The sequence below is a fragment of the Tursiops truncatus genome, chromosome 21 (assembly GCF_011762595.2).
Source record: "Tursiops truncatus isolate mTurTru1 chromosome 21, mTurTru1.mat.Y, whole genome shotgun sequence".
NCBI classification, from domain to species: domain Eukaryota; kingdom Metazoa; phylum Chordata; class Mammalia; order Artiodactyla; family Delphinidae; genus Tursiops; species Tursiops truncatus.
Genome location: NC_047054.1, coordinates 6,207,382 through 6,233,442, shown reverse-complemented (window position 1 = coordinate 6,233,442; position 26,061 = coordinate 6,207,382). Strand labels below are relative to the sequence as shown.

Below are 26,061 nucleotides of genomic sequence, written 5' to 3'. Positions count from 1 at the left end.
GAGAGGCACGAAGCTTACTTCTACCTTAGAATGGAGGAAACGGAACCACAGAAAGGTTCAGTAACAAGGTCTCATGGGCTGTGACAGTGGAAATAACCCATGGGGGGTCTGTCTTCCAGACCTGAACTTCTGACTAGTTTGTTCCACTTGACCCTTGTTCACACTTCCATGTGTCCCTGCCTGCTCACAGCCAATACCCCTCCAGCCACAGCACCAAGATGTTCAATTTTGGTTGGTCATCATCCTCGCACACGACTGTTTCCACCCTAGCTGAACAGTAGAATCACTTTTTTCTTTTTTAATGATGATGTATTGGTTTCGCCCCGAGATGTGCTTATTTAATCAGCCTGTCAAGCTGTGATTTGGGGATTGTGCTAGTTTGGGAAGAGCACAGATCAGCTGAGTTATCTCTTGAGAACACTTCCCTTGAGGTTTAGGTTCAGTATGGAAGTTTGTTGAAGGGCAACACATTTCCAAGCCCTAGGCGCAAAGCAGGAGAGACCTGCTTTGAGAGAACTTTCATTTTGCTTGGGGAAAAGAACATTAATAAGACAGGCTTGTGTGGTGTCTGATAGGTTAGGGGATATTATATTTCTGGGGTCTTCTTTTCAGGGCTGCTCTGTGTGTGTGTGTTGGCGGGGAGGGCACAATAATGGCTCCGTTTGGGAAGCAAGTAGGTGCGTAACTCAGGACTCACCTGAATAAGATGTGGGATGGCGTCATACGATGAGCTCCTGCCCCCAGCTAGCTCAACTCAGGGGCTTCACGGAAAAATCCAAGGAGTGTTCTTGGCCTGGAACAGCAGAGCTGCCCGTCTCTCTGGCCCCGTGGAGCTGCCCAGGGGCAGAGGCAGGCTGGGGACTACCCCGTGGTTTACACTAGACGTCCATGATACTGTCCACCTGGTAGGCCAGGGTCATGGCACATCGAGAAACCAGCCAGTGGGGTGAAGGCCCCTGTTGTGTCACCATCGGTGCATAGATGAGACAGCTGATGTTGGTGGGAAGCTGGAATGAGTGGAGGTGAGCTGTGTGGAAGGGGCTGTGGGGAAAGGGAAGACAGAGAATCGGGCCGAGTCTCCCCGACACGCCATGGAGTGCAGACCCAGATCTGTGTGCTTGCAGCTGCATGGAGAAAACTACAACTTCGCCAACAGACTAGACTTTTCAGCAACCAACTTTATTGTTTAAATATTTACAAATAATCTGTTGGAAAAATTTTAATTTCTTACAAAATTCTGCATTCAGTATTCCCAGATCACCTTACTGTTTGCATTTATATGTCAGGTTTTTCCCCATAAATAGTTCTCTCAAAGTTCTGAATTATTTGCTGAATTGTATGTTAAAGGCTCTTTTAAAGGGTTTTTCACCTGCTCAACTTAGCTTTTCTGAATGTGAAGTCTAGATGAAGTTTTCGCCACACTGATTTTAGGACTGCTGTCTCCTCAGTGTGAGAACCTTAACGTTGATTATGAAATGAGAGATCACTGAAGTGTCATCCTCATTTCATGACACTGAGTGTGTTTTGTACAGTCTGAATCCGCACAGGTACCACAAGTGTGGCTCTATGAATAAAGGATTTCTCATGATTTTACACTGAATCACTTCTCCTGGATGAATGACTTGGTATTCCTTAAGAGCCTTCATCCTCTTACTTCCTGTTGTAGTGGGTATTCATTCCTTCACTGAGTTTTCTTGTGCACATCAAGACCGTGCTTGGCTGAATGTCTGTTCACAGTGATTAGACCTAGGGGCTCTCCCAAATGGAGTTTGCCCATGTTGTTTAACCATGAACTATAAATGAAAGCATTTGCACATTGATGGCAGACCTGGATCCTCCCTGATGCAAGTCCCCTAGTGTGTTTAAAGTTTAGAGCTGTTGTTATTATTGACAGTATGAGTTCTCTCATGTCATCTATGGTCAGACCACTGACTGAAGGTTTTGCCACATAAATATCACACATATGGACTCTCTTCCATATAAATTTGCATATGTCAAGTTGAATAAGGATAACCGAAGGATCTTCCCCATTGATTACAGCGTTTTCTTCGATGTGAGTCCTCTGGTGTGTTTAAATGTTAAAGCTACGGTTGAAGTCTTGTCCACGTTTGTTACATTTATAATACCATGTCATCTGAGGTCAGAATACTTACTGAAGGCATTCATAATTTTCTCTCCATTGTGGGTTCCCTCATGTCGTCTAAGGGCAGAACACTGGCTGAAGGATTTGCCACAAAGATGACACTCATACGGTTTCTCTCCAGTGTGAGTTCTCTCGTGTCGTCTAAGAGCAGAACATTTACTGAACGCTTTCCCACAGAGTTGACATTCATACGGCTGCTCTCCAGTGTGTGTTCTCTCATGCTGTCTGAGGTTAGAGGACTGACTAAAGGCTTTCCCACAGAGATGACATTCATATGGTTTCTCTCCGGTGTGAGTTAGATTGTGTTTTCTAAGGTCAGAGCTTTGAATAAAGGCATTCCCACAGATGTGGCATTCATATGGTTTCTCTCCAGTGTGAGTCATCTCGTGTCTTCTAAGGCTAGAGCAATTACTGAAGGCTTTCCCGCACAGATGGCACTCACACGATTTACCTCTAGTGTGGATCTGCTTATGTTGATTAAGGTATGATTGGTCACTAAGGGATTTTTTACACTGTTTGTTGATACAGGGTGTCTTTTCCGTGTGAGTTAACAAATGTTGACTCAGTGTGGAGCTATGAGTGAAATCTTCTCCCAAATCATTACATTCGAAGGGATCCTCTGGAGTGTGAGATACTTGCTTTTGGGAAGGAGATAAAAAGCTATTAACGGTTTGTCCACATACATACATTCTTTTCTCTACACGTGAATCTAAAACAAAGCATTCAGTGAGAGTCTCCATTTAAAATCCTTCCGATATGACCTGCATACGCCTGATGTGTTACTCCCTGCATACACAAAGGCTTTCTCTGTATAGCCTCCCAGCTGCAGAGGTTATAGGCTAATTTTGAAGACTGCAATATGTTTCAAAGACTAGGCATATGAGCAATGTTTATACAGTTGCCCCTTTTTTTTAAGATCTGAGGTTATGGTTTTGAGCTCAGGTTAATCTCTGCACTAAATTCAAACCACCCATAACTTTTTGCTCAGAAATAGCTTAATCCCAACTTAATGTAAATCAGGCTATTGTGCTCAATTACTAACATTCCATTGCCAGGTCTTTAATTTGGATGACCAGGGTTAACACTCAGGAAACTTACCAGTGGGATGGTTGTAGATGTGTCTTTCCTGCTGATATGCTGTGTGGCTAACATTTCTTTAAGGGCACTTTCCCTGCCTAAAATAATTGAAAAAAAAAAATTAGAATGCCATTAGGGGAATGAAAATGTTGAAAAGCTCCAAGACTTTTATGAGTATGTTTCAACAATTGGTACTTCAATAGGGAATACTCTAGGAAACAGAAATACATTATAGGGCATTGACAATTAGTAAAGATTTTCAGGACTGAAATATGAAAATATTAAAATGGAGATGAGATGTTGGGTAGAGAGAGGGAAAACCTTCAAAGGGGAGGATGAGAACAAGAGTTATTATGTGAAAGTTTAACTTTCCCTAAAGCCCAAAAAAGATAATGGCAGGAGTACACATGAATGTGACTGAAATATGTAAGGAATAATAACATCTAAAGAATTTTGCCCCAATGTCGTTCACCTACGTTTTAGAAAACCTCACTCACTTAACAAAATCTTCAGTTGATGTTTCTAAGTACATACTCACTCACTGACTAGGCACCTCCTCATACTGAAGCACAGGCTGCTGCTGCATACCTGGACTGTGGCTTTGGAAAAATCCTCTTCCTTCAATCCACAGCTCTTCACCTTGGTCCAGCTGGAAAATCACATCTGATTTGCAATGCTGATACCCTGTTCATGGAAAAAAGGTGGATTTTGAGTTCTGTGCTAATAAAAGGGCATTATCATCAAGTTCAGGACACGCTACTGAGGAAGAACAAGGAGACCACTGAAGTTCAGCCCAGGCAACAACACCATGAGCAGAGGAAACACTGAAGTACAGATCATGTGACCAAAATAGTGAAGACCTCTGGATGCTGATGTCCATGGCCAAGTTTGAAGACAGAACACAGAATCCTCAGTCTTTTAAAAAATGGAGAAATTAAATGTCTCCACAGTCGGTTGAATATTATCTTCAAACAGACGCCAGTAAACATAAGTCCCACAAGAATAATCAAGGTTTTGCTATTTTCTCTAGTCTGCTGTCAAGCCTCAGCATAGTGACTAGAGCAGAATATTTAGAAAATATTTACTCAATTTATTTATGCATTCAAAAACATTCATTGAGTTCCTGGGTCTGTTCTGAGTGTTAGAGATTGAGTAGCAAGAAAGACATTAAATTGTGGTCAAGACTACATTTTAGTGGGGTGACAAACTAGATATAAGTAATATATTAAACAACTTTCTCTCATGTAGTTATAAGGTCTATGAAAGAATCAGGACAGGGAGTGGAGTGAGTATGCGGAAGCTGTTCTAGATACTTATCGACTGAATCAATGAATACCTACCTACCTACCTACCAACCTACTTACCTACCTACCTGCATACATACATAAATGTTGACAGACTCACCCACGGAGACCAGATGACTGATGTTCTCCAGCATCACATCTCTGAACAGCTTTCTCTGGGATGTGTCCAGCAGGGCCCACTCTTCCTGGGTGAAGCTGATTGCTACATCTTCAAATGTCACTGATTCCTAAACATGGATATTGTGGTTCAGACAAAGCAGCCCCTACTAATGTCCAGAGCAGGAGGGTTGATGTGGCAGCACTGAGGAAAGGGGCGGAGAAGCTGGGTGTACAGAAAGATCAAACGGAGCTTGGGGTTCCCATCAGTTCCTTCTCAGTGCTGAGCTGGCAACTGCTTTTCAATATATCACACAGATATGCACAGTCTGAATTATAAAACTTTATTATAAAGGAATATCACACGAAGTGTGGTGTAATTAAAAAAAACCTGGAAATCTGCCCAAAAAACTGGTAATTGTGAGTTCAGACGTGATTAAAAGCTGCATTTGAAAATTCATAAAACTCTTCCTGATTTCCAATAACTTATTGACACGTCCAAGGCAAACGATAACTATGATTTGCCACCTTTTTTTTTTTTTTTTTTTTTTTTTGCGGTACGCGGGCCTCTCACTGCTGTGGCACAGGCTCCGTATGCGCAGGCCCAGCGGCCATGGCCCATGGGCCCAGCGGCACGTGGGACCCTCCCGGACCGGGGCACAAACCCGCGTCCCCCGCATTGGCAGGCGGACTCTCAACAACTGCGCCACCAGGGAAGCCCCGATTTGCCACTTTTAAACCATAACTGTAGTTGTATCATTCCCCTAAATGAACTTCAGACTCATCTGTTAAATGGTTTAATAACCTGTTATGAGTATTGAAAGATCCAATGAAGTAATGAAGTTCTCCCTACCTAAGTAAACATGTATTAAATACAAGCCTTAGTCTATTACTTATTAAAATGTCCGAGAACCTTGAAACCGTCTCCAGCATTATTCAGAAATGAACAAGTTTCATACAGGACTTGGTATCAACAGGCGTGGTCTCATTGAACTCTACAGAACTTGGGCGTTCATAAGAAGGTATGAGGTCAGATGGTCCAGCAGCACAAGCCGGGGGGACTCTGGGGTGGCTGTGCTGAAGGACAGACCCAGCCTGACCCGTCCCTCTGGTGGGAGGACCCCACTCTCAATGTTTTCTGGGACCTCAAACACCAGTCCTTACTGTCGCCTTTCTTTAGCTTGTCTCTCTGCTGAAGGATAACAGAAGCCTCTTGACTGGTTTTGATCTATCTAGTTCTTTAAAACTTTCCACAGGGTCTTAAATTTTACTCTATTCCTCCTCAATATGGAGCCACAATTAAGGAAATAATACTCTATACATTAATTCCAGTTACCAAAAATGAAAAAAGCGTTAATTTTTTTTTAGAAGTTCCTAAAAGAGCAAATATATTCTATCAAAACTTTAAAATTGGAAAAAAATAAATGAATGATCCCTCATGCCTCCTTTGGCCTCAGCTTCTCTCGTGCTCCCTTCACAGCTCACAGCCCGCACCCAGGACCTGTGAAGACAGGACTGACTGAACCCACCTGATAAGACCCTGGCCTCCCCATTGGACTGTAATGTTCTCCTCCTCCCTCCTCTCTATTCACCACAACCTTAGACCACGATAGCCACTAACGTGATTAACGACTGAATTATTCCCCAATGAGACCATGGACAGATTAGAGAAAGAAAACTTCTCTCATCTCTTCTGTAAATACACAAGCTTAGCAGAGGCTGGAATAAATGAGTGTGATGTTAGGAAGGATACTAGTTATTAAGGAGTTCTTGACCCATGACAACCATCCCAGAGTCCTGGGGAAATTTCATTGGAGCTCAGATCCCTGAATGTTTCTTGACTGCACTTAGAACATCCATGCAAGTAAGAGAAACCTGCCCATCTGCTGTCAGCAGCAGTGTGTGCAATTCCAGCAGAAAGAGGCACTGCTTACTCACCAATGGCTGCATTGTCAGTAACTCAGCTGCGAGCAGTCTTTCTCTGGGTTTTCACTCACAGACAGTCCAAGCACTAAGCAGGCAGAGCTGCGGATGGAGAAGAAGCCGTGAGACTCCAGTCCTGTGCACACCTTCATGAAGCCCCAAACCTTCACCTGGATGTGACGCCCAGTCTAACCGACAAACATGCAGTGCACACCCTACTGGAAACACACAGAGGCCTCTACTCCTCTCCCAGGGTCAAAAGTAAGAAGACTTTAACTGTGGTTGTTGATTTAAAAAGTAGAAATACAAATAACTTACAGACAAGAACATGGAAAGTATTGAGCTTCATATGTTAATTAGCCTGTGGTACCCAGAGTTATTCAGTTCTCTCCCTGACTCCAAACCAGTGACCCCTGACCCACGCTGCAGGTAGATTTTGATTCCCACCTGCAGGTAAACACTGGGAATTCTCAGATTTCATTATTCTGACTTACACACTGGCAGGGGTTCCCCAGCATTCATGGCAGTGCTCCCTTAACTCGACCTGGAAGTCAATCAACTAAAAGTCTGTTTTATGAGGGAGTTAACTTAAGGACTTATTCCACTTGGAGGAACCGTGGCACCCACCCTTCCGGTCTCGTCCTTAACATCCGCTGCTCCAGAAAGAAGCAGGGGTACACGAGCCATAGTGTTCCAGTCATGGACTGTCTTGAGCCCTCTGTGTCAAGGATGGCTGGGCTAACTCCAGCTGATCATCTTAGTAAAGGGGTAGCTGAAATCCTTGAAATCATGTTCTGCATTAATCTTCATTAGCTGCAATATCCCTGCATTTCATTATACACAAACACACGTATGTGTACATGCATATATATATATATATATGTGCACACAAATGTGTGCAAAAGACACACAGAGAAAGCATTTATAAAGTGTAAATTCTCCCCTGAAATACCAATAACTAAATATATTTCATGGGAAAATGATGATAATGCATCATAAACAAAAGCAGGATTAACTCACCCATTTGTACCTGAGGTCCAGAAAAAGAAAAAAAAAAAGTTTGTATCAAACATGACTTAGTGCTTGGATATTTACGTATATTCACTCATTTAGGCCTTAAAATAAACCTGGCGATTTTAGTTTGTTTACCAATATAACAAATGACATACACAGAAGAGGTCCAAAAAGTTAATCGTATAACAAAGTCACAGCTAGAAATGACGCGTCTATAATTTAAATTTTGTTCTGCCTGTCTCCTATGCTCATATTCCTTATGCAACACACATCATATCCAGGTTTTACCTGGAATACTTCCTCTGACATTAATCAGGAGCCCCAACCTGTAACTACAACCCCTCTGCCTTCTGATACCCCAAACTCAGGTCCTCTGCCACATGGGGACCCCCAATGTACTTGTTTCACTTCTCAAACATCGAGCTACATCTCTCTACATTTTTCCTGCTCAGTTTAATCCACACTTACTCATTTCAACAGGCACTTACCAAGACCAGAACACTTTCTATGTCCCTTGGACTATTAACCGGATTTCCCCATCAAAATCCCAATAGCAGGTGACTCCTTGTACCTGCCTTTTCCATGACTGCATCCGACACACACTACTACTAAGTTGACCCCTGTCTAAACACAGAATCACCTACTCCTAGCTGTTTTCAAATATATCTGGCAACTCTACTATGTCTGGCAAAGTAAAACAGAAATATTTCAAATATTTGCTCCATAAATATTTCAAATTGTCACCATACCTTTTGAATCTACACTCTTCACATTTCAAAAGATGAGGTTATTTCCTGCTACACATAGTGTATTAGTTTGCTAAGGCTGCTGTAACAAAGTATCACAGACTGGGTGGCTTAAGCAAATTTATTTTCTCACAATTCTGGAGGCTCTAAGTCCGAAATCAAAGTGAAGCCAGGGTTGGTCTCTTCCGAGGCCGCCCTTCCTAGCTTCCGGATGGCTGTTGCAAAGACACCAGCCAAATTGGATTAGGGCCCATCCTAAGAACCTCATTTTAATTTAAGCACCGCTTTTAAGGCCTAATCTCCAAATACCATCACACTCTGAGGTCTGAGGATGGCTTCAATATTTGACTTTTGGGGGCACACAATTCAGTTCATAACACAGATGGATTACATGATGTGACAAAGTAACTCGGTTCACCATCACGATAGCTACAGATATTCCTACATTCCTACCCCTGGGTTACTCCTTTTCTCCCTTCAAATTGACGGGTCATGCTGCCTCTAGCCTAGCGTCTCCAGCTGAACTCCTTTCTCTCCTGTTTTCTTGTTCTCCTTTACCGGACACCTGTCCATCAGTCCCCTCATCAGTTAAGCTCATTATGTCTCTTTTTACTTGAAGCAAAAATCTCCTCTGAACCTATTTTTTCTCAAGTCCCTGCCCATCTATCCTCCCTTCACCATCAAGCTGGAAGTACAGCCGTCAGCCCCTCATGTCCTCCTCTCCCTTGACTTGCAAAGACCCTCAATGTTTATCTCACGCATACATATTGTTAATATCACCAAGTATCTCCCCACAGATAGAGTCTTCCTTGAAAACAAAAGTTGAAACTTGACCTCCTTTCCGGAACTTTTTCCTAGCCTAAACTGAAACCTCATTCTCCTGTCTTCGATCTACTCTGTCATCAGTCCTCTGCAAAGAATTCCTCGGTCCTACTGGAGTGTCTCAAGATTTAATGGGAGCTCCTGTTCTCCTCTCACACATTTATTCAATTGCTCTCATTTCTTCTACTGCTATCTCTGTTGAAAATGACCAGCTTCTTGTCTGGATTCCATTTCTGTGCTATCATCTCTCCTTGCAAACTTACATACACCTAAAACGAAATATTTCTCAGGACAACACCTCTGCCCCTCCAAATACAAAAATCACTCCTCCTCTAGTCTTCAGTCTTAGTTAACGGCTCCACCAGACATCCTGGCATTGATGTGTGCATGACCTGGCTGAGCCCACACACATACTGCTGTTATCTCTACACTGGGGGACTGGTATCAACCTTCATTTCCACCCAATCCACACACACAACCTTCCCACCCATACACAATTTATGTCAGCATCAGTTTAAATCTCAACTAGCAGGAGACTTTCACTAAACTCCAACCAAGTTAAACCTTTCCCTTCCCCTCTGCCCTAACTTACACAGAACTCTACCACTCCTTGAGGCCATTCACCTAATTAGTCATTAGATATTTATATATGCTCTGCCCTCCCAGTGGTCTAAATCTACCTATACATGGTAAGATTAGGCAAGTTCACCTCTGACCATTACATATGAATTATAAATACAGAGAAACTCTATGTCCACAGTAAGGAAACTTGCCCCCAAGTGGCTGCACTCATGTGATCCATCATTTCCTGATTATAAACTCTTCTGAAATAACGGAGTTGTCTTTCCTGACAAAAATTCTCTCTACTACTTACCCAAACCCATGGAAAAGCCAAAGAAGCCAACTCTTTATTGAGGATGCAGTCACCACCCAAACGAACTCAGAGTTTCTTTCTCTCTCTAGATAAACCAGCTTTTCATGGCAAGCCCTCTTTGTAAGCAGCTGATAATCTCATCAATCATGTAAATCGAAAGACACACCCTGATTAATTTGCATGCCAAGTCAATGTAGATCTAATCAAGGCATATCTTTTTTTTTTTTTTTTTTTTTTGCGAGCGGGCCCCTCACCGCTCTGGCCTCTCCCGTTGCGGAGCACAGGCTCCGGACGCGCAGGCTCAGCGGCCATGGCTTACGGGCCCAGCCGCTCCACGGCACGTGGGATCTTCCCGGACCGGGGCACGAACCCGTGTCCCCTGCATCGGCAGGCGGACTCTCAACCACTGCGCCACCAGGGAAGCCCAAGGCATGCCTTTTTTAATCAAATATTTTCTCACTAATTAGGTAAATCACATATATGGAATTAAGGAAAACAGAGATATCCTTTCATTCTTTTTCTAAAAATGCTTTATTTTTTTAGAGTTGTTTTAGGTTCCAAGCAAACTGAGCAGAAAGCACAGACAACAAAGTCTATGGATAACTCTTATGGAAGATCTAAGAAGCCCTCTACCCAAACATGTCATCAATATTGATCACATATTAGGTAACAGGAGTATTCTTATAATCTTGCCATTTATTCATTTGCCATTATTATTATTATTTTTTCTTTTCTTCTGGCCACAGCACGTGCGGCTTGTGGGATCTCAGTTCCCCGACCAGGGACCGAACTTGGACCCTTGGCAGTGAGAGTGCAGAGTCCTAACCACTGGACCGCCAGGGAATTCCCTCATTTGCCATTATTATTGTCACTTTTCCTTTCATGAAACCAACCTGGAAAGGATTCATGTGACTTAACAAAAACTACGCAGCATATAATTGGTTGAACTACGTTTCACGCTCACGTGTATCTGGCTCAAAAGTCTGTTCCCTGACCACAGTTTCATGTGAGTTATGTCCTCTCATGGTTCGGTGTGCAGGTGAGGGCGGTGAGGATAGGCCTGAGTTACACGGGGGCGTCGCTTCCACCACCTGGCAGGCGAGTGTGGCCTGGAATTGAAAGTGACCGCACAGCGTAGCAGCGCCTCCTGCAGAAGAGCCCCGGCATCCTCCCTCCCCTGGCCTGAGGTGTGGACTTCCAGGAGCTGCAGGACTTGGAATCTGGCATTCTGAGGCCAACAGAGAGGACGTTAGAAGCAGAGAGGAAGTCTTCAGTGCTGGGAGGAATATTTTAGTTCCAGTTATAGCAGGGAATCCATCCTTTCTAGTTGAGACAATACTTTGGTTGTTGAGCCCACTCTCATACTGAGCTTCTGAAGATGCTGGGTTACTGCCTGCAGGAATCCACCTGACGAGAAGGAGTTCACCAGTTTTAGGCTGTGGAGTCAATCAACTTCAGAGACAGCCATCATGAGCCCCTAGTCAGGCACGAGGGGAATGTCCACCAACTCCAGGAAACACAGAGCCTGCAGCCTGGGCAGGTTCATCATCTGCCTGCCTTGGAAGGTAAGAAGAGGGTCCAGGACAAGGTTGTGTTAGAAAAGCAGTGGAGAGAAGTCACTTTCCTTGAAGATCCGTGACTCTGAAATTTCACAGTTGTATAGTTCCACACTTGTGAGGACTGGGCATTGGTGATCGGGAATTTCCTCAAGTATAGAACATGCAACTAGAGTTCAGTTTGGTGAGGGTACCTCTTCCCAGCTTCCTTAATTAAAGATGGAATGATTTCAGAAGGCTTTATGCTTCAGATCATGTAGAGCCCCACACTCAGTGATTGGAACCCTGCTCTCACGTGTCTCTGGAAGAGATGCCTGACAACCGGGGCCTCTCCCTGCAACACCCAAGCATTCCGATGATCAAAGGACAAAAATCAACCGCGTTCAACCTGAATCAGGGAGTGGAATGACAGATATTCAGGGCCCCTGGACAATATCAAAGCTCACCGAGCCGTCATATATACCTGCTCCAAGGAGCCCAGCATGGGTTTTGTGTAAGAACTGCCATGCCCGGTTTACAGCAGAGACCCTCAAGCATTTTCCCAAATAGAGGCCATACGTACCTTGTAAGGTGTCAGGTACACATCTCCATAGTGCAGAATGTTCAACTAGCATCTTCCAAAGCTTACAAACTCTGCAGAGAGAAAACTGACATTGATCTCGGAAACTGACGCGAGCCCATGGTTTCCCCTCCGAGGCCCCTGCTGTCCTCCTCCGTGACCACAAGGCCAGAGAGTGGTTGGAAGCCCTGCTCCAGTTGTGCCCCAAGCTCTTATCCCAGTGTTTCCGTTTTAGTGCACTTGGACTGGGTCCTACGTTCTACACCCCTCAAACACCTGCCTCTACCCCAAGCTCTGAGGTACCTGATCTTCAGAATAGTGAGGACGCCCCTCCCCCAGACATGGGTCCATACCTGGAAATGTGAATCTTCTCTGTAACACACAGGAAGGAGAATGTCTTCAGCATCACAGAGACAAGTAGTGCCAGGGTGGTTCTCGAGCTTTGCTCTCTGCCCGTTGTATGCATGCACTCTGATGAGGAACTGGAACCTTCTAGGGTGAGTTGAGGGGACTGAGGATCTAGAGGGTTATTTAAATGTCTGTGGGTGGGTGGGTGGCGTGATAGCTGGATTCTGGGCACTGTTTCTTCTTATTTTCCTCTGTGAGTCACCCAGCAGGGAGGAGAGTACTTTCAATCAGATCTGAAAGGAAAACCCCAGATTAATGCAAGGATCTGATAACTGGGGAAAGGTAGTCAATACCTAGGACAGTTCACAATCTCCAGAAGATACTCCATAAATACGGTTTACCTACTGAGTTATCGAGAGCATATGGGAGAATCCAAGGACAAGGAAGGAAAATCTAGGAAGACTAATAAGGCACTGTCCATGGGATTACGTTAGGTTTTGACTTCAGGGCAGATTTAAATTGAAACATAAAATATTTTTTTTTATCTTGAGGATTTTTCTTCTAAGGACATCCAGGGACATCCAGGGAACCACGATGCACATGAAACAGAACAGCCCTGTGAGTGGGAAGGAATGTACCTAGATATCACTGTGCTTTGCCCACACTTCCAAATAGAAGGCATCAAAGAAGGTCATGAGTGGATGAGAACTGTAAATAAAAGCAGCCCCTCACTACAAAAAAATAAATACCAGGTCCCACAAACTTTCCAAATGTCCTGTGTTAAAGTCATTTCTTTGAGCCAGGAGGAGTTCCTGCTATTCTCTCCAAACTACTACCATGAACTGATGTGGCTTAAGGAGAACTGAACTCAATGAAAATAACTTGGAAAAAATAACCAAAGCAGTAACTATTAAAAGACTAAAGCATAAGAGAGGTTGGGGTAAAAAAAAATTGAATATTAATATTCAAGGAACCCTATGCCTTGGAGCAAAACATTATTTAAAAATTATCCAGGGGCTTCCCTGGTGGTGCAGTGGTTAAGAATCCACCTGCCAGGGCTTCCCTGGTGGCGCAGTGGTTGGGAGTCCGCCTGCCGATGCAGGGGACACGGATTCGTGCCCCGGTCCGGGAAGATCCCACATGCCGCGGAGCGGTTGGGCCCGTGAGCCATGGCCGCTGAGCCTGCGCGTCCGGAGCCTGTGCTCCGTAACGGGAGAGGCCACAACAGTGAGAGGCCCACGTAATGCAAAAAAAAAAAAAAAAAAGAGAGAGAAAGAATCCACCTGCCAATGCAGGGGACACGGGTTTGAGCCCTGGTCGGAGAAGATCCCACATGCCGCGGGGCAACTAAGCCCATGCACCACAATTACTGAGCCTGTGCTCTAGAGCCCACAAGCCACAACTACTGAGCCCACGAGCCACAAATGCTGAAGCCCACACGCCTAGAGCCCGTGTCTGCAACAAGAGAAGCCACTGCGATGAGAAGCCCGCGCACCACAACTACTGAGCCTGCGCTCTAGAGCCCACAGGCCACAACTACTGAGCCCACGAGCCACAACTACTGAAGCCTGCACGCCTAGAGCCCGTGCTCCGCAACAAGAGAAGCCACTGCAATGAGAAGCCGGCGCACCGCATCGAAGAGCAGCCCCTGCTCGCCGCAACTAGAGAAAGCCTGCACGCAGCAACGAAGACCCAATGCAGCCAAAAATAAATAAATTAATTAATTTAAAGAAAACTATCCAATAAGTTTAGTAATGGACTACAAACTATTAAAAACCCTAACAGAACTTCAAAGCGTAATTACAAAAATGAAAGACATTATAAGACAACAGAAGAAAGAAAAATGACTTGACAGAGCTCCAAAACTTCCAAAGTAAAATAAATTAAGATTTATTAATAATTTAAGAGAAAAGATCACAGTGGGAGACAAGAGAAAGGAAAATGACAATGCTAAAAAGTCATTAATTTACATGGATGACAGGCTTTAAAATCAGCAAAAGAAAAAAGAATTAAGTAAGGATTAAGTAAAAACTACTGAAAGGCTTAGAGAGAAACTGAAAGATGTGAAAGACATGTCAACCTATAAAATCCATGTTAATGGTAAAGATAACAAAGGAAATGATATGACAAAATAATGTTATGATTTAATTCAATAAAGAAGTATTAAAACATACAAAAAAGGAATACATAGAACAATACAGTATAACAGAGACAGAATGCAGAATGATGGTTGACAGGAGACGCGGAAGGAGGGAACAGGAAGCTATTTATTGTTTAATGGATTTAGTTTCAGTTTTGCAAAATGAAAAGAGTTCTAGATATGAATGGTGGTGATAGTTTGGACAACAGTATGAATAAACGTAATACCACCTAACACCACTGAACTGTACACGTAAAATGGTTAAGATGGTAAATGCTATGTGTATTTTATCACAATTAAAAAAAAACTGAAAAAAAATGAGGCTGGAGTGCTCTCTGAGTGTTCTGCCAGAGACAGAATTTATTCCTTAAATTTCTCTATTGTTCCAATACAGGAATGAACCTCAAATTAATCAACCATTTGCTCACTGCTTGATTTTAAGTTGGCTTCTCCTGCCTCTTAGTGATGTCAACATGAATGAATACTTGGCATTCTTAATTAATAATGAGTTTATTACTTTGAGGGAGACTGGCAGAAGATGCATTCTAGTTGTGGGCTCATGTGTATTTTAAAAGTGAACAGATATTGCCTGGTTGCTAACCCCCAAATGTAGCACACTTTTGTTCTATCTGCAACGTATGAGAATCCAGTTTTCTTTCATCATATGAAGTAGGATTTTTCACTTTGTTCATGTTACCAGTCAGAGAAGATTAAGCAAGGCATGTTTACATAATTGTATCATTGTTTCAATACTTTGCCCTCCCACTGTCAGATAGACAGCTATTCCCCTGTGTCCATATCTATATGTCTGTGCACCTTCGTATGTTTACAGAGGTACATCCATTTCTTTGAGCACTTCTGGGCAATGAGTGTTCATATGCTATGCCTGTTTTGGAGGAGTTTTTACAGGAAGTTAATATGAATTTCCTGCTTTCTGTAGTTACACCAAATTTCATGGCATTTTTAAGAAGAGTCTCTGGCTCAACTTTATCTTCTTGTCCACAGAGTGCCACATGTTACTGCATCTTCCCTTAAACCATCCTTCTACCATGGAGGATCTCACGGAGTTCTTCATAAAGTCTATTCCAGGTAGAATGGGATCTAGCTCTGGCTCTGAATGGATTGTTTTGAGTGTCTATAGTTTATAAGTATTCATATGATTAAAAATCTTTCCCATCCTCTGATTTGTTCATAGTTATTGCCCCCTTTTTCATCTGGTGTTTTATTCCCATGCTTCCTGCCAGCCAGAGGAAGGGAGATGACACCTTCCAGCAGCCCCCGGCAGAGATACTGGAACAGAGGTGCACAGATACTGAAGGACCCAGGAAGAGCAGATGGCAGACAGGCAGCCAGAACTCAGGGCTGAGAGTGCTGGGGCTTAACATTCCTCGTAGGGGAGCAGGGATCCCTGCCTTCCAGGGAGATCCCCACTCCTGCCAGATGTCCAGGGGATGGGATGGGGCGGCAGGGAGGCCCTGGACCTGGGCTCCTCTCTTCCTGGAAAGTCTGACCTGCAGATGATCTCCTAGGAGCCCTTGCTTTCACCTATGCCCCACTTCCGGTGTTTCTTTTTCTCTTTTGCTGCTTGTCCTTCACCTTCAGAGAACACGTTTCAAGGAGCAGACCTAGGACTCTGATTCGAACCACCCCAAGTCCTACTGGGTATCTGATCACTCATTCACTGAGGTCTGTAGTCTATTCTCCCATCTCCTTCAGTTTCTTCTTATTATTGCTCTTGTCATTAGGACCATTTTCATTATTGATGTTAATCACCGTGATTGTACTTATTACAACAATTATGATTTATCACTCTTGTTAAAAAACACTGAATCAGCTTTCTCTATCCACGCAGGGTATCGAGTTTACTGAAGCGGACTACAGAGGGTTCCACAAAATACAAACACACAGATGCTTTCAAGTCACTTCCAGTGCCCTTTCCAGAAACGAGTGTCCACAAATTTCCCAAGTTTGTCTCAGGAGGCCTGGAGTGGCCATTTTGACAGGACAGACTAGATGAGGACATTCTGGCCTGCCTGAGCCTCTAGAAAACATTCTAAGTCATCTTGGGGACCAGCAACCATTTGAGCCTGCCTGCAAGGCCTGGGGAGGGAGTCCATGGCTGGCCAGGCTCAATGAACAACTTCCTAAGACCCCTCGGAGGCCCTGGAACAGGTACAAGAGAACACGCGTGGAAAGCTAAAGAGGAGGTCCTTGCTGCCTGGAGGCTGTGCGGTATTTTCTGAGTGTGCCCAGAACCAGGCAACTGCTCACGCCGCGCTACAGTCCTGCAAGCACAGGAGGGCAGGGAGGGACTATCCAGTTGCCCACCAACTGTCCCAGGCTCAGAGGCAAGATCCCAAAGTAATGATACATACCTCTAGGCTGTAGGGTGGGGCAGTGGCAGAAAGCGCAGAGACGGGGCTGAGAAAGCGCTCTAGTCTTATTGTTCAGAGCAGGTGGAGCTTTGCAGGGCTAGTGGGCAGGGCATGGTCCCTGAGTCTGGCCTTCTTCCCAGGAGGCCAGATTCCCTGGAAGACACATACACACATACTTTAATGAACGTGTGTGTATATGCGTGTACATCCAAAATGTAGAGACTTTTTATCCCCACTTATTCCAACGTAGAGACTTCAGTACATCCAGTGCACACATCAAATTTGACTTTGTAATTAGCCACAGAGAAAATTTTAGCTAAATGCAAAAGAGAATATATCAAATAGGCCACATATGCTTACCACAGTAAAATGAAAATGAAAATAAACAATAATCAGGTAGTACAAACAAAACTAACAATCTGAAAGACAATGACAGTTTAAACAACAGGGTTACAATACAATCGAATGACCATTGCCAATTCGAGTCATCATCACCATGAAGAATGAACATATCAACTCCATAGAATAGGGCCACAGTTGTTACCTGGAAAAAGTGTTTAACTTTAAATACACTTAATAGAAGCAGAGAGGGCTTGTTCAACTTTATAAACCAAGAGAAAGTAAAAGGAAACAAGAGTGAGTTGTCATTTCAAATTGTTACAAATTAAGAAGATAAAGTTAAAAGAAACAAAAGCTTAAATAAAAGATTAAAGACGAAAACGGAGAAACAGATTATTTGACAGAAATCAATGAAAGTTTTGACAGTCAAATCAAGGAATTAATAAAGACACGTGGAAAGCCTCTTTCTCAGCCAAAATCAGCCTTGAGATCCTCCCTCGGTGCGGAGGGTGTGCCTCTCACACCAGCTCCCTACGCCTCAGCCACAGGAAGGGACTCACTAAGTGGCAAAGACCGTCCCCTGCGGCCAGTGCAACCACAGGGACTCAGAAGTGTTACACAGGAGGCGGGCAGATGGGTTTTTCCATTTCCTCAGAACGCCCTCCCATCCTACGGAAGCCCACATACTCCGTGGCAGCAGTGAGTGTGAGCGCCCCCACGGTCTCCTCCGTACCTGCTGAGCCCAGGGTCACCTCGAGTGAGGACGGGAAGACGTTTCCCTTCCTCTTGTTCCCGAGCTTCTCAGTCTCCCTCCCATCCCCGGCTCCTTGGCCCTCGACAGCATTCTTGCTCTTTCTTCCGGCTCCCTTCAGAATCAAGTGCCCTCTTCTCGCGCCTCACTGGAGAGAGACTTTTGATCTTCGCTTAGTTTGTGAAGTCCGGGCCCTCCCTTGTCGAGTGGCCTCGTGACCCCCTGCTGGGTTGGAGCAGGCAAGGGGGTCAGCAGGAAAGGCCGGCTGAGAGGAACCAGGTCTGTCCTCACAGGAATGACACGGCCTGGATGAGACAGTGCAGGGTTTGGCCTTCTCACCCCTGCCTGCTCCTAAAAATCACATTTCCTATTCCTGAGCAAGAGCCACTTCCTTTCACGATTTTAATCACAATAATCTCAAGTATTTGACTCCTCTTTTCCAGAAGAACATCACATTAAAACCATCAAAATATGACACGGGGCTTCCCTGGTGGCGCAGCAGTTGAGAATCTGCCTGCCAATGCAGGGGACACGGGTTCAAGCCCTGGTCCGGAAGACCCCACATGCCACGGAGCAACTAAGCCCGTGAGCCACAGCTACTGAGCCTGCGCTCTAGAGCCCGCGAGCCACAACTACTGAAGCCCGCACACTCTAGGGCCCATGTGCCGCAACTACTGAGCCCGTGTGCCACAACTACTGAAGCCCGCCCGCCTAGAGCCCGTGCTCTGCAACGAGAAACCACCGCGAGGAGAAGCCTGCGCATGGCAATGAAGAGCAGCCCCCGCTCGCCGCAACTAGAGAAACCCCACGTGCAGTAATGAAGACCCAACGCAGCCAAAAATAAAATATAAAAAGAAATTTATGATCTTAAGAAGACCTAATTGGTAGCACTGGAAAACACGAAAGGAGGTCAGCAATGGAAACAGCTCAGCGAGGAACAGAAGGGCTCTCTTCCAACTACTTCTGAGGACAATCCAGCTCACCCTTGATCACTTTCAGAGACACGACAAAGGGAATATATACTTGGCTGGAAATTTCAGTTCACAGCCCACTAAGTTAAAAGCTCATAAAAGGGGATAAAGATGTTGAATATCAGACTAAGTGGTTAATCTAGGTTTTGACTGTTGACATAGAAAATTACCGATATCCTTAGTAAGAACACACTGAAATAGTGTAAAATTACTTGCTAAGCACTGAAGAATATTTTCAACATGTGATGAAGACTGGAAAACCACTGAGACCTCATCATCGGACTCTGACACAATACCTGTAAACGGGACTGTAAGCTGGAAATTTAAAAACACAACTAATGAATCCGGGATCTACCTTTCTCTTGCCCCCGCCGCTACTGGTGCTCGTAACTCCCTCCCCGTCTCTGCCCTCTTCCGTCTCTGCTGATCCTCTTTTGGTCTATTTTCATTTATTCCCCTGCTGCCCAGGTCATTCTCCTTCACTCTTAGCGGGTCTTTTCAAGCCCATGGGACCCACTCCCCCAACCTCAATTCACCCCTGCTTTTACTATCTCACTCTGTCTCCCTGGTTCTCCCTTGATCTCGCTCCTTTCTCGTCATCCCCCTGCCGCACCTCTGCAGTCGCAGGAATTGAATGCAGCAGCCCCTGCACAGCAAGAGCACGCTTTCCAGGGCGGCCCCGGGAATGTAAACACACCCTGCAGGCACGGCCGGGTGGGATGGGATTCGAGACCGCGGGGTGTCACGGGGCGGGGACGGATGAACGCCCCCAGCGCTGGGCTCAGGGGCCTCTCTGAAGAGGTGACTGTGACGGGAACGCCTGGAGAGCGGCAGGGCTGGGCCCCAGAATGGAGCCAGGATGGGGACGCAGATTCAGGAGAGGACAGGGGGCTGCAGGACGCAGGGTCGGGAGGAGGCGGGACGGCCCGACGCCGCCCTCCAAGGCCGGAGAATACACACCGAGAGGGACCTGACAAGGCGCGGGGTGGGGAGCGGAGACGGTGAGAAGAACTGGGGCAGAAAGGTCGGGCGAGGACCAGCCGCGCAGCGATTTTACCGGAACAGATTCAGGTCCGGCCCCGGCAGCAGAGCTCCCCCCGACTAGGCGGGGCTCCCCGCGGGCGGGGACGGTAGCGGTCGAGGGGCCCGGGACTCCGGGTGTGGAGGACGCGGCGCTGTGGGTATCCACGAGAGAGTTTGAACGAGAAATACTGAAACACACGGCAGGTAACGGTCCTTCGGGCCAGAAGAGCTGCTTCCGGCTCAGCCGGAAATTGCGAGTCGGGGGGCGGGGCCAGGGAGGAGGGGCTTGCGTGGGGCCATGACCTGCGCCCTCCGCCCCGCCCCCAGGGAGTTTCCGGTCAGTGGGTACAGCCGCGCACGGAAACTGACTCTCCGCGTGGGCGGGAGGGCGTCCCGCGTCTGGTGAGGGGCGGTGCGCACACCTTCCTTCAAGTTAGATGTTGACGGTGCTTCAGGGTAAAAGCTTAGAGTTGGGAGGCCACTTGTGCTGAATGCGGAGACCTTTCCTTCTCAAAAAATAGAAAATGATTTAAGTCAAAAATCCCTTTTGGGAGCGTGTCCTGTGAGTCCTGTGATACCTTTGAGACGTGAATGACATCCTACACATTGCTTAAGTCGTTATTGTCTTAATATATTGTAATTTCAGAGTTTTCTTTATTACCTAAGTTACCTGAAAGTATTTTTTATTTATTGTTTTGAAAGTATTTTTAATTTGAAAAATGAGATATTTTATTTTAAATATTTATTTATTGTTATTTTTGGCTGCATTGGGTCTTAGTTGCAGCGTGCGGGACCATTCATTGCGGCGTGGGCTCTCTAGTTGAGGCACGCGAGCTCAGTAGTTGTGGCATCCCCTGCATTGGAAGACAGAGTCTTTACCACTGGACCACCAGGGAAGTCCTAAAATGAGATCTTTTAATCTATGTTTTCGTTTTCTATTTCCTTTTTTTAAATTTTTGGCTGCACTGGGTCTTCGTTGCTGTGCATGGGCTTTCTCTAGCTGCGGCGAGCGGCGGCTACTCTTCATTGCACTGCGCGTGCTTCTCATTGCGGTGGCTTCTCTTGTTGCGGAGCACGGCCTCTAGGCGGGCGGGCTTCAGTAGTTGTGGCACCAAGGCTTCAGGAGTTGTGGCTCACGGGCTCTAGAGTGCAGGCTCAGTAGTTGTGGCGCCCGGGCTTAGTTGTTCCGCAGCATGTGGGATTTTCCCGGACCAGGGCTCGAACCCGCCGCATTGGCAGGTGGATTCTTAACCACTGTGCCACCAGGGAAGTCCCCTCATTTTCTATTTCTGAATGCTTTGTGTCAAGTATGGATAATGAGGCTTGTAAAAAGTGTGCTTTTTAGGAGATATGTGGATTTTGCTTTTAACTAGTGGAAAATCAATTTTTATTACTCCCAGATACCTTTGACTGGAATATATGTTCTCTCATGTGAACATCAGAAAGCATAGTAACACTGTATTTTCAAATTTCAGTTGCCTCATTTATACCCTTAATATTTTTAATGTGAAATATGTGAGTTAAAATCTCTTCTATTTTCTTTGAAAATTTTGAAGTTCACGCTGGAGGGAATTTGGCAAGACTGAATTCCAGCTATTCATGCTGCAGCAATTTCTCAAAAGATTATTTCCATAGAAAAACCCATCTGGTTCTCCTGTGACTAATACAAGTTTCTTCAACTTTTAAGTTTGTTTGTTTTTAATATTAGATATATGGACTCAAGTGGATTTAACTGCTAGAAGCTAACATTCTCTTAGGCAGGGGGACAGTGAACACCTTGGGGCTCATATGGGGGGAAGAGGTGGGAAGCCCCACCCATTGGTCCTCCAGCTCTCCAGGGCTGCGATCACGTAACCTGAGCTCAGCTCACTCCTGTCAGATCTGTGGGAACTGGACACAGATTAAGGAGCCAGGACTGTATAGGATTTGGGGTCAAGGAATCCAGGTATCTGAGTAACTTCTGCCCACAGCCTTAGTCAGTAGACCAGATAAATGTGCTCATTCCTGAGTAGTGTTCCTAAAAACCTATAAATGTCCTATTTTTGTCCCTCTCCTCTCCACTCCACTTGGCTCTCTCATCAGATTTGCTTTTCTGCACAGGAGGGCGGGGAGACCTGAGGGAACCTTAAAACATGAAGGTCCTCTTTCTGTTCGCTGTTCTCTTCTGTTTGGTCCAAATGAACTCAGGTAAATATCTCCTGGTTAAGGTAGGAAGCTGTTCCCAGCCAGGAGGGATGAGCTGGGAGAGCCTAGGGAAGGCAGTACAGGAATTTCATTGATTTGTGTGTCCGTGGAGGGGGGATTGGGTGTGTATCTGTGTGTTGTTGGTGGGTGCAGGTGGACCCCTTTGGGGCTCAGCTCTGGACCATTTTGATCTTCCCTATAAAGAGGTTTTTAAAAGCTAAGTATGAGTTTTCAGGGTCATAACCCAAGTCAAAGGGTCAACTTTGTTCCGATACAAATAGAAAGCATTCATCACAGTCTGAGAAAAGGTTGCGGAAAGAAATGACAGTCATACAGATGTCAGAGCTGGAAGGGAATGAATGCTCTTCTATGGAAACCCCACACTTTACAGAGAGAGGAAACCACGCTCCCGAGAAACGCCACTGTCCTGCGGTGCAACTGACAATCACAGTCATAGCAGTTATTCATCCTGACACTGGCATTCCTCCAGCTTTCACAGAGAGCCGATTTTACAGAGGAAAACTGAGCCATAGCCAGGTAAATGAGTTGTCCAAGGAGAAATCATTAGTTACCGGAAGAAGGAAGGCCAGTCCAGGTCTCCAGATCCCTAGTCTGTGCTTCTTTGATCTTCATTAGATGTGCAGCCCATCTCTTCACTCGGCTGTCCTCCCCAAAAAGCCATGACGGAGCTGAGATGACATGGCATCAGAGAGTACACCCCATTTGGAGCTGAGATATTGCGCAAGGTTGTTTTTTAAATCAGGTAAGACCAACACGGTGGGTGTTTTGGTTTTCTGAGTCATGATAGATTGGCATTTGCAGACCTGACATAAGACCTTTCTTTCAACCATCTCATTCCCAAATAGAAAATGCTTTCTTTTTTAAAATTGAAATATAATCGACATATAATATTACATTAGTTTCAGGTGTACAACATAATGATTCAATATTTGTAGATATTGCAAAATAATTACCATAAGAAGTCTAGCCAACAGCCATCACCACATGTAGTTCCATTTTTTTTTCTTGTGACAAATAGAAAATGCTTTCCTTATGGGAACGTTGGGTAGTTGTGCTTGACCTACAAGTCCACAAGTTATGGTGAGGAGAGCTCGGTTTTCTTTTCTTTTTTTCACTGTAGGCTGTAAAGCTGAAAATTAGGCCACAAGCTGAGAATCAGAACGATTTCCTATTTTCCTAGAGACCAAGACCCACCCATCCAATCATGCGACTCTGTTCTCCAAAACTCTCTCTGCTTCTCCCTGTTGCATTAGCTTACATCCATCACCAGGAAGCTTGAGAAGCCTGATACAGTACAATAACATATAAAAATGTATGTATTATATATATATCTTCCTGATAAAATTTTGAGATATGGATTATTGTCCCTGTTTTAAAGCTAAGAAACTGAAGCCCAGTTAAACTGGAACCTGTCCAGACACTTCATTTTTTTAAGCATATAATAACCGTGTGGAGTTGGCCTGTGGGCTGGGGTCATGCTTTATTCTTTTGCTATATGAACTAAATATCAGCTCTAATTTATTGTATCAATAGGGGACATTCCACCTGCAATTAGAAATGTTATCTGTCTTATGCAACATGGAACCTGCAGACTTTTTTTCTGCTATGCTGGTGAGAAAAAAGCTGAAATCTGCTCTGATCCCTGGAATAGGTGCTGCATACCACATACAGAGGAAGAAAAAATAAATAAATAAAATAAACCAGAGATGGGTGGCAGATCTAGCCCCTAAAATGTAAGCTTCCAGAAGGCAGATGGGATCTTGAGGTATCCTAAGGGCTTAGAAGAATGTGTGGCTTGTAGTAGGTGCTCAATAAATATTTGTTGAATGACTCCAGTACCAGTGGTGAAGGTCTTATAAAAGATTTTTCCTAAAAGCTTACCTACTTTGTCTTTTTCTGTTTGTTTTTTTTTTTAAAGAGTCTCAGAGGGGCTTCCCTGGTGGTGCAGTGGTTGAGAGTCTGCCTGCCGATGTAGGGGACACGGGTTCGTGCCCCGGTCTGGGAGGATCCCACATGCTGCGGAGCAGCTGGGCCCGTGAGCCATGGCCACTGAGCCTGCGGCTCCAGAGCCTGTGCTCTGCAACAGGAGGGGCCACAGTGGTGAGAGGCCCACGTACCGCATAAAAAAAAAAAAAAAAAGTCTCAGAATTTTATAATATCCACCTCCTTTCCCTGGTCCAGGGACTGTCTCTTACCTACCCACAAATAGGGTAGACCAGAAACCAAGCTGATCTCATCTTCAGAGAGACAGAAATGCAGCCAATCTACTGGTCTCTTTTCCACCAAATGACATCTTTCCTCTCATCAAACCCAATCCCAGCTTCATCCTACTTATTCCCAGACTATAATGTGCCTTGTCCCCTTTCCATAGACTCCTCAAGAAATAATAACAACAAGTCACATGTAAATAGGATTTTTTAAAATTTTCAAACATTTAGTCTTAGGTTATCTCAGCTGATTAACACACAATCTAATGGAGAATATAGTCAGGTTGAGGCAGTTCCATTTTAGGGATGGAAAGGAAATGAAAATCAGAGGCTTAAGTGAACTTCCCCAGGTGAGCAGTTCGTGAGTGGATTCCTGAAAATCAGAAGGCTAAGTGAACTTCCCCAGGTGAGTGGTTCCTAAGTGGATTCCTGAAAATCAGAGGCTAAGTGAACTTCCCCAGGTGAGCAGTTCGTAAGTGGATTCCTGAAAATCAGAGGCTAAGTGAACTTCCCCAGGTGAGCGGTTCCTAAGTGGATTCCTGAAAATCAGAGGCTAAGTGAACTTCCCCAGGTGAGCGGTTCCTAAGTGGATTCCTGGCATATCTGACCAATCAAGTGCCCATTGTTCTATGTTACCTCTGAAGAACATATATCTGAGTGAACAAAGCAAGGCAGGGCTCTTGTTCGTGAAGATTCCTTGCCGCTTCAGCCCGTGGTCCTTTGCGTTTCTCCAAATCCTGCTGGAAGTTGTCACTCATACCATATCGTTGAACCAGTTATGCAAAGAGCAATGAACATTCATTACAAGTAAGAAATGTAAAAGAATAATAAAAGCAAATGTCCTGATGTCGGAGACCAGGAGCCAAGCTCTTTCTAGGCTAATTACAGAGCGTGGTAGGATACCTTCTTTCCGTATTTCTGTTCACTGCTCGAGTCCAGTTTGCTCACAGATAAGCTGAACTTACTTTAAGAGTCACCAAGAAAATCTCCTTCTGGTTCCTGTCTTGATTCCCAGCTCAAGTTTCAATGAACATTTGGTATAATGCCTCGGCCTCTCCCCAGGCTCTCCTAAACTTACTCGTGGCTGTTTTCTAAATGGAATCAGACAGACGCGTGGGGCTGCATGGAGTGGGGTCTCTCTTAATCACAGGCATCTCTGTGGAGCCCTTTGTCGTCCCTTCAAAGGATGGAGGAGCAGTGCCGGCCTTGGAGGGAATGCCTGCCTGGGAAGGGATTTGAAACAGGCTTAGCTTTTGCTCCCAGGTGAAACACGACAGGTCTTCGTGCTTCAGGACAGGCAGACACATACTCAGCCAGGAGTCCTGTCATTCCATGGGCATCTCTCTGTCCACTAACGACTAAACAAACACACACACAAAGGAATGGGCCAGGGCCCAGAATACTGGGGAACCTGGGTCTGGTTCTGCCTCTAGTCCCTTCACTTGACCTTAGTTTCCTCAAAAATAAAATGAGGTAGCTGGTCTAGACCTCTGAGAGCCATGACAGCTTAGCATGTGGGTGTAGAATCAGTGCCTCATCGGTGATCAGGGATAGCTGGGGCCGGGGCAGGGGGGCAGGGGCATGCCTG

General features: G+C 45.1%; 2 protein-coding genes across 6 annotated transcripts; one reads left to right on the top strand and one right to left on the bottom strand.

The window, feature by feature from the left end:
• Positions 1 to 1,158: 1,158 nt before the first annotated feature.
• Positions 1,159 to 20,275, bottom strand: LOC101328791 (uncharacterized). 5 transcript variants are annotated; one of them, XM_019921565.3, is made up of 9 exons: positions 19,999 to 20,275; positions 16,978 to 17,130; positions 12,468 to 12,755; positions 12,118 to 12,188; positions 6,559 to 6,645; positions 4,625 to 4,751; positions 3,809 to 3,904; positions 3,242 to 3,318; positions 1,159 to 2,781 (listed from the first exon to the last, which is right to left on the bottom strand). In XM_019921565.3, the coding sequence occupies exons 5-9, from the start codon at positions 6,568 to 6,570 to the stop codon at positions 2,131 to 2,133; spliced, it is 963 nt and encodes a 320-aa protein (XP_019777124.1). In that variant the 5' UTR covers positions 6,571 to 6,645; positions 12,118 to 12,188; positions 12,468 to 12,755; positions 16,978 to 17,130; positions 19,999 to 20,275; the 3' UTR covers positions 1,159 to 2,130. The 5 variants fall into 5 exon arrangements, with proteins under 5 accessions (XP_019777124.1, XP_019777125.1, XP_073654784.1 ...); XM_019921566.3 differs by having other exon boundaries at positions 20,096 to 20,275; XM_073798683.1 differs by lacking the exon at positions 19,999 to 20,275 and adding an exon at positions 18,050 to 19,982.
• Positions 20,276 to 20,314: 39 nt separating this feature from the next.
• Positions 20,315 to 24,193, top strand: LOC101326915 (sperm-associated antigen 11A-like). The gene is made up of 4 exons (XM_073798684.1): positions 20,315 to 22,248; positions 22,527 to 22,782; positions 22,882 to 23,008; positions 23,800 to 24,193. Exons 3-4 carry the CDS (start codon positions 22,945 to 22,947, stop codon positions 23,958 to 23,960), a joined length of 225 nt encoding a protein of 74 aa, XP_073654785.1. The 5' UTR covers positions 20,315 to 22,248; positions 22,527 to 22,782; positions 22,882 to 22,944; the 3' UTR covers positions 23,961 to 24,193.
• Positions 24,194 to 26,061: the final 1,868 nt, after the last annotated feature.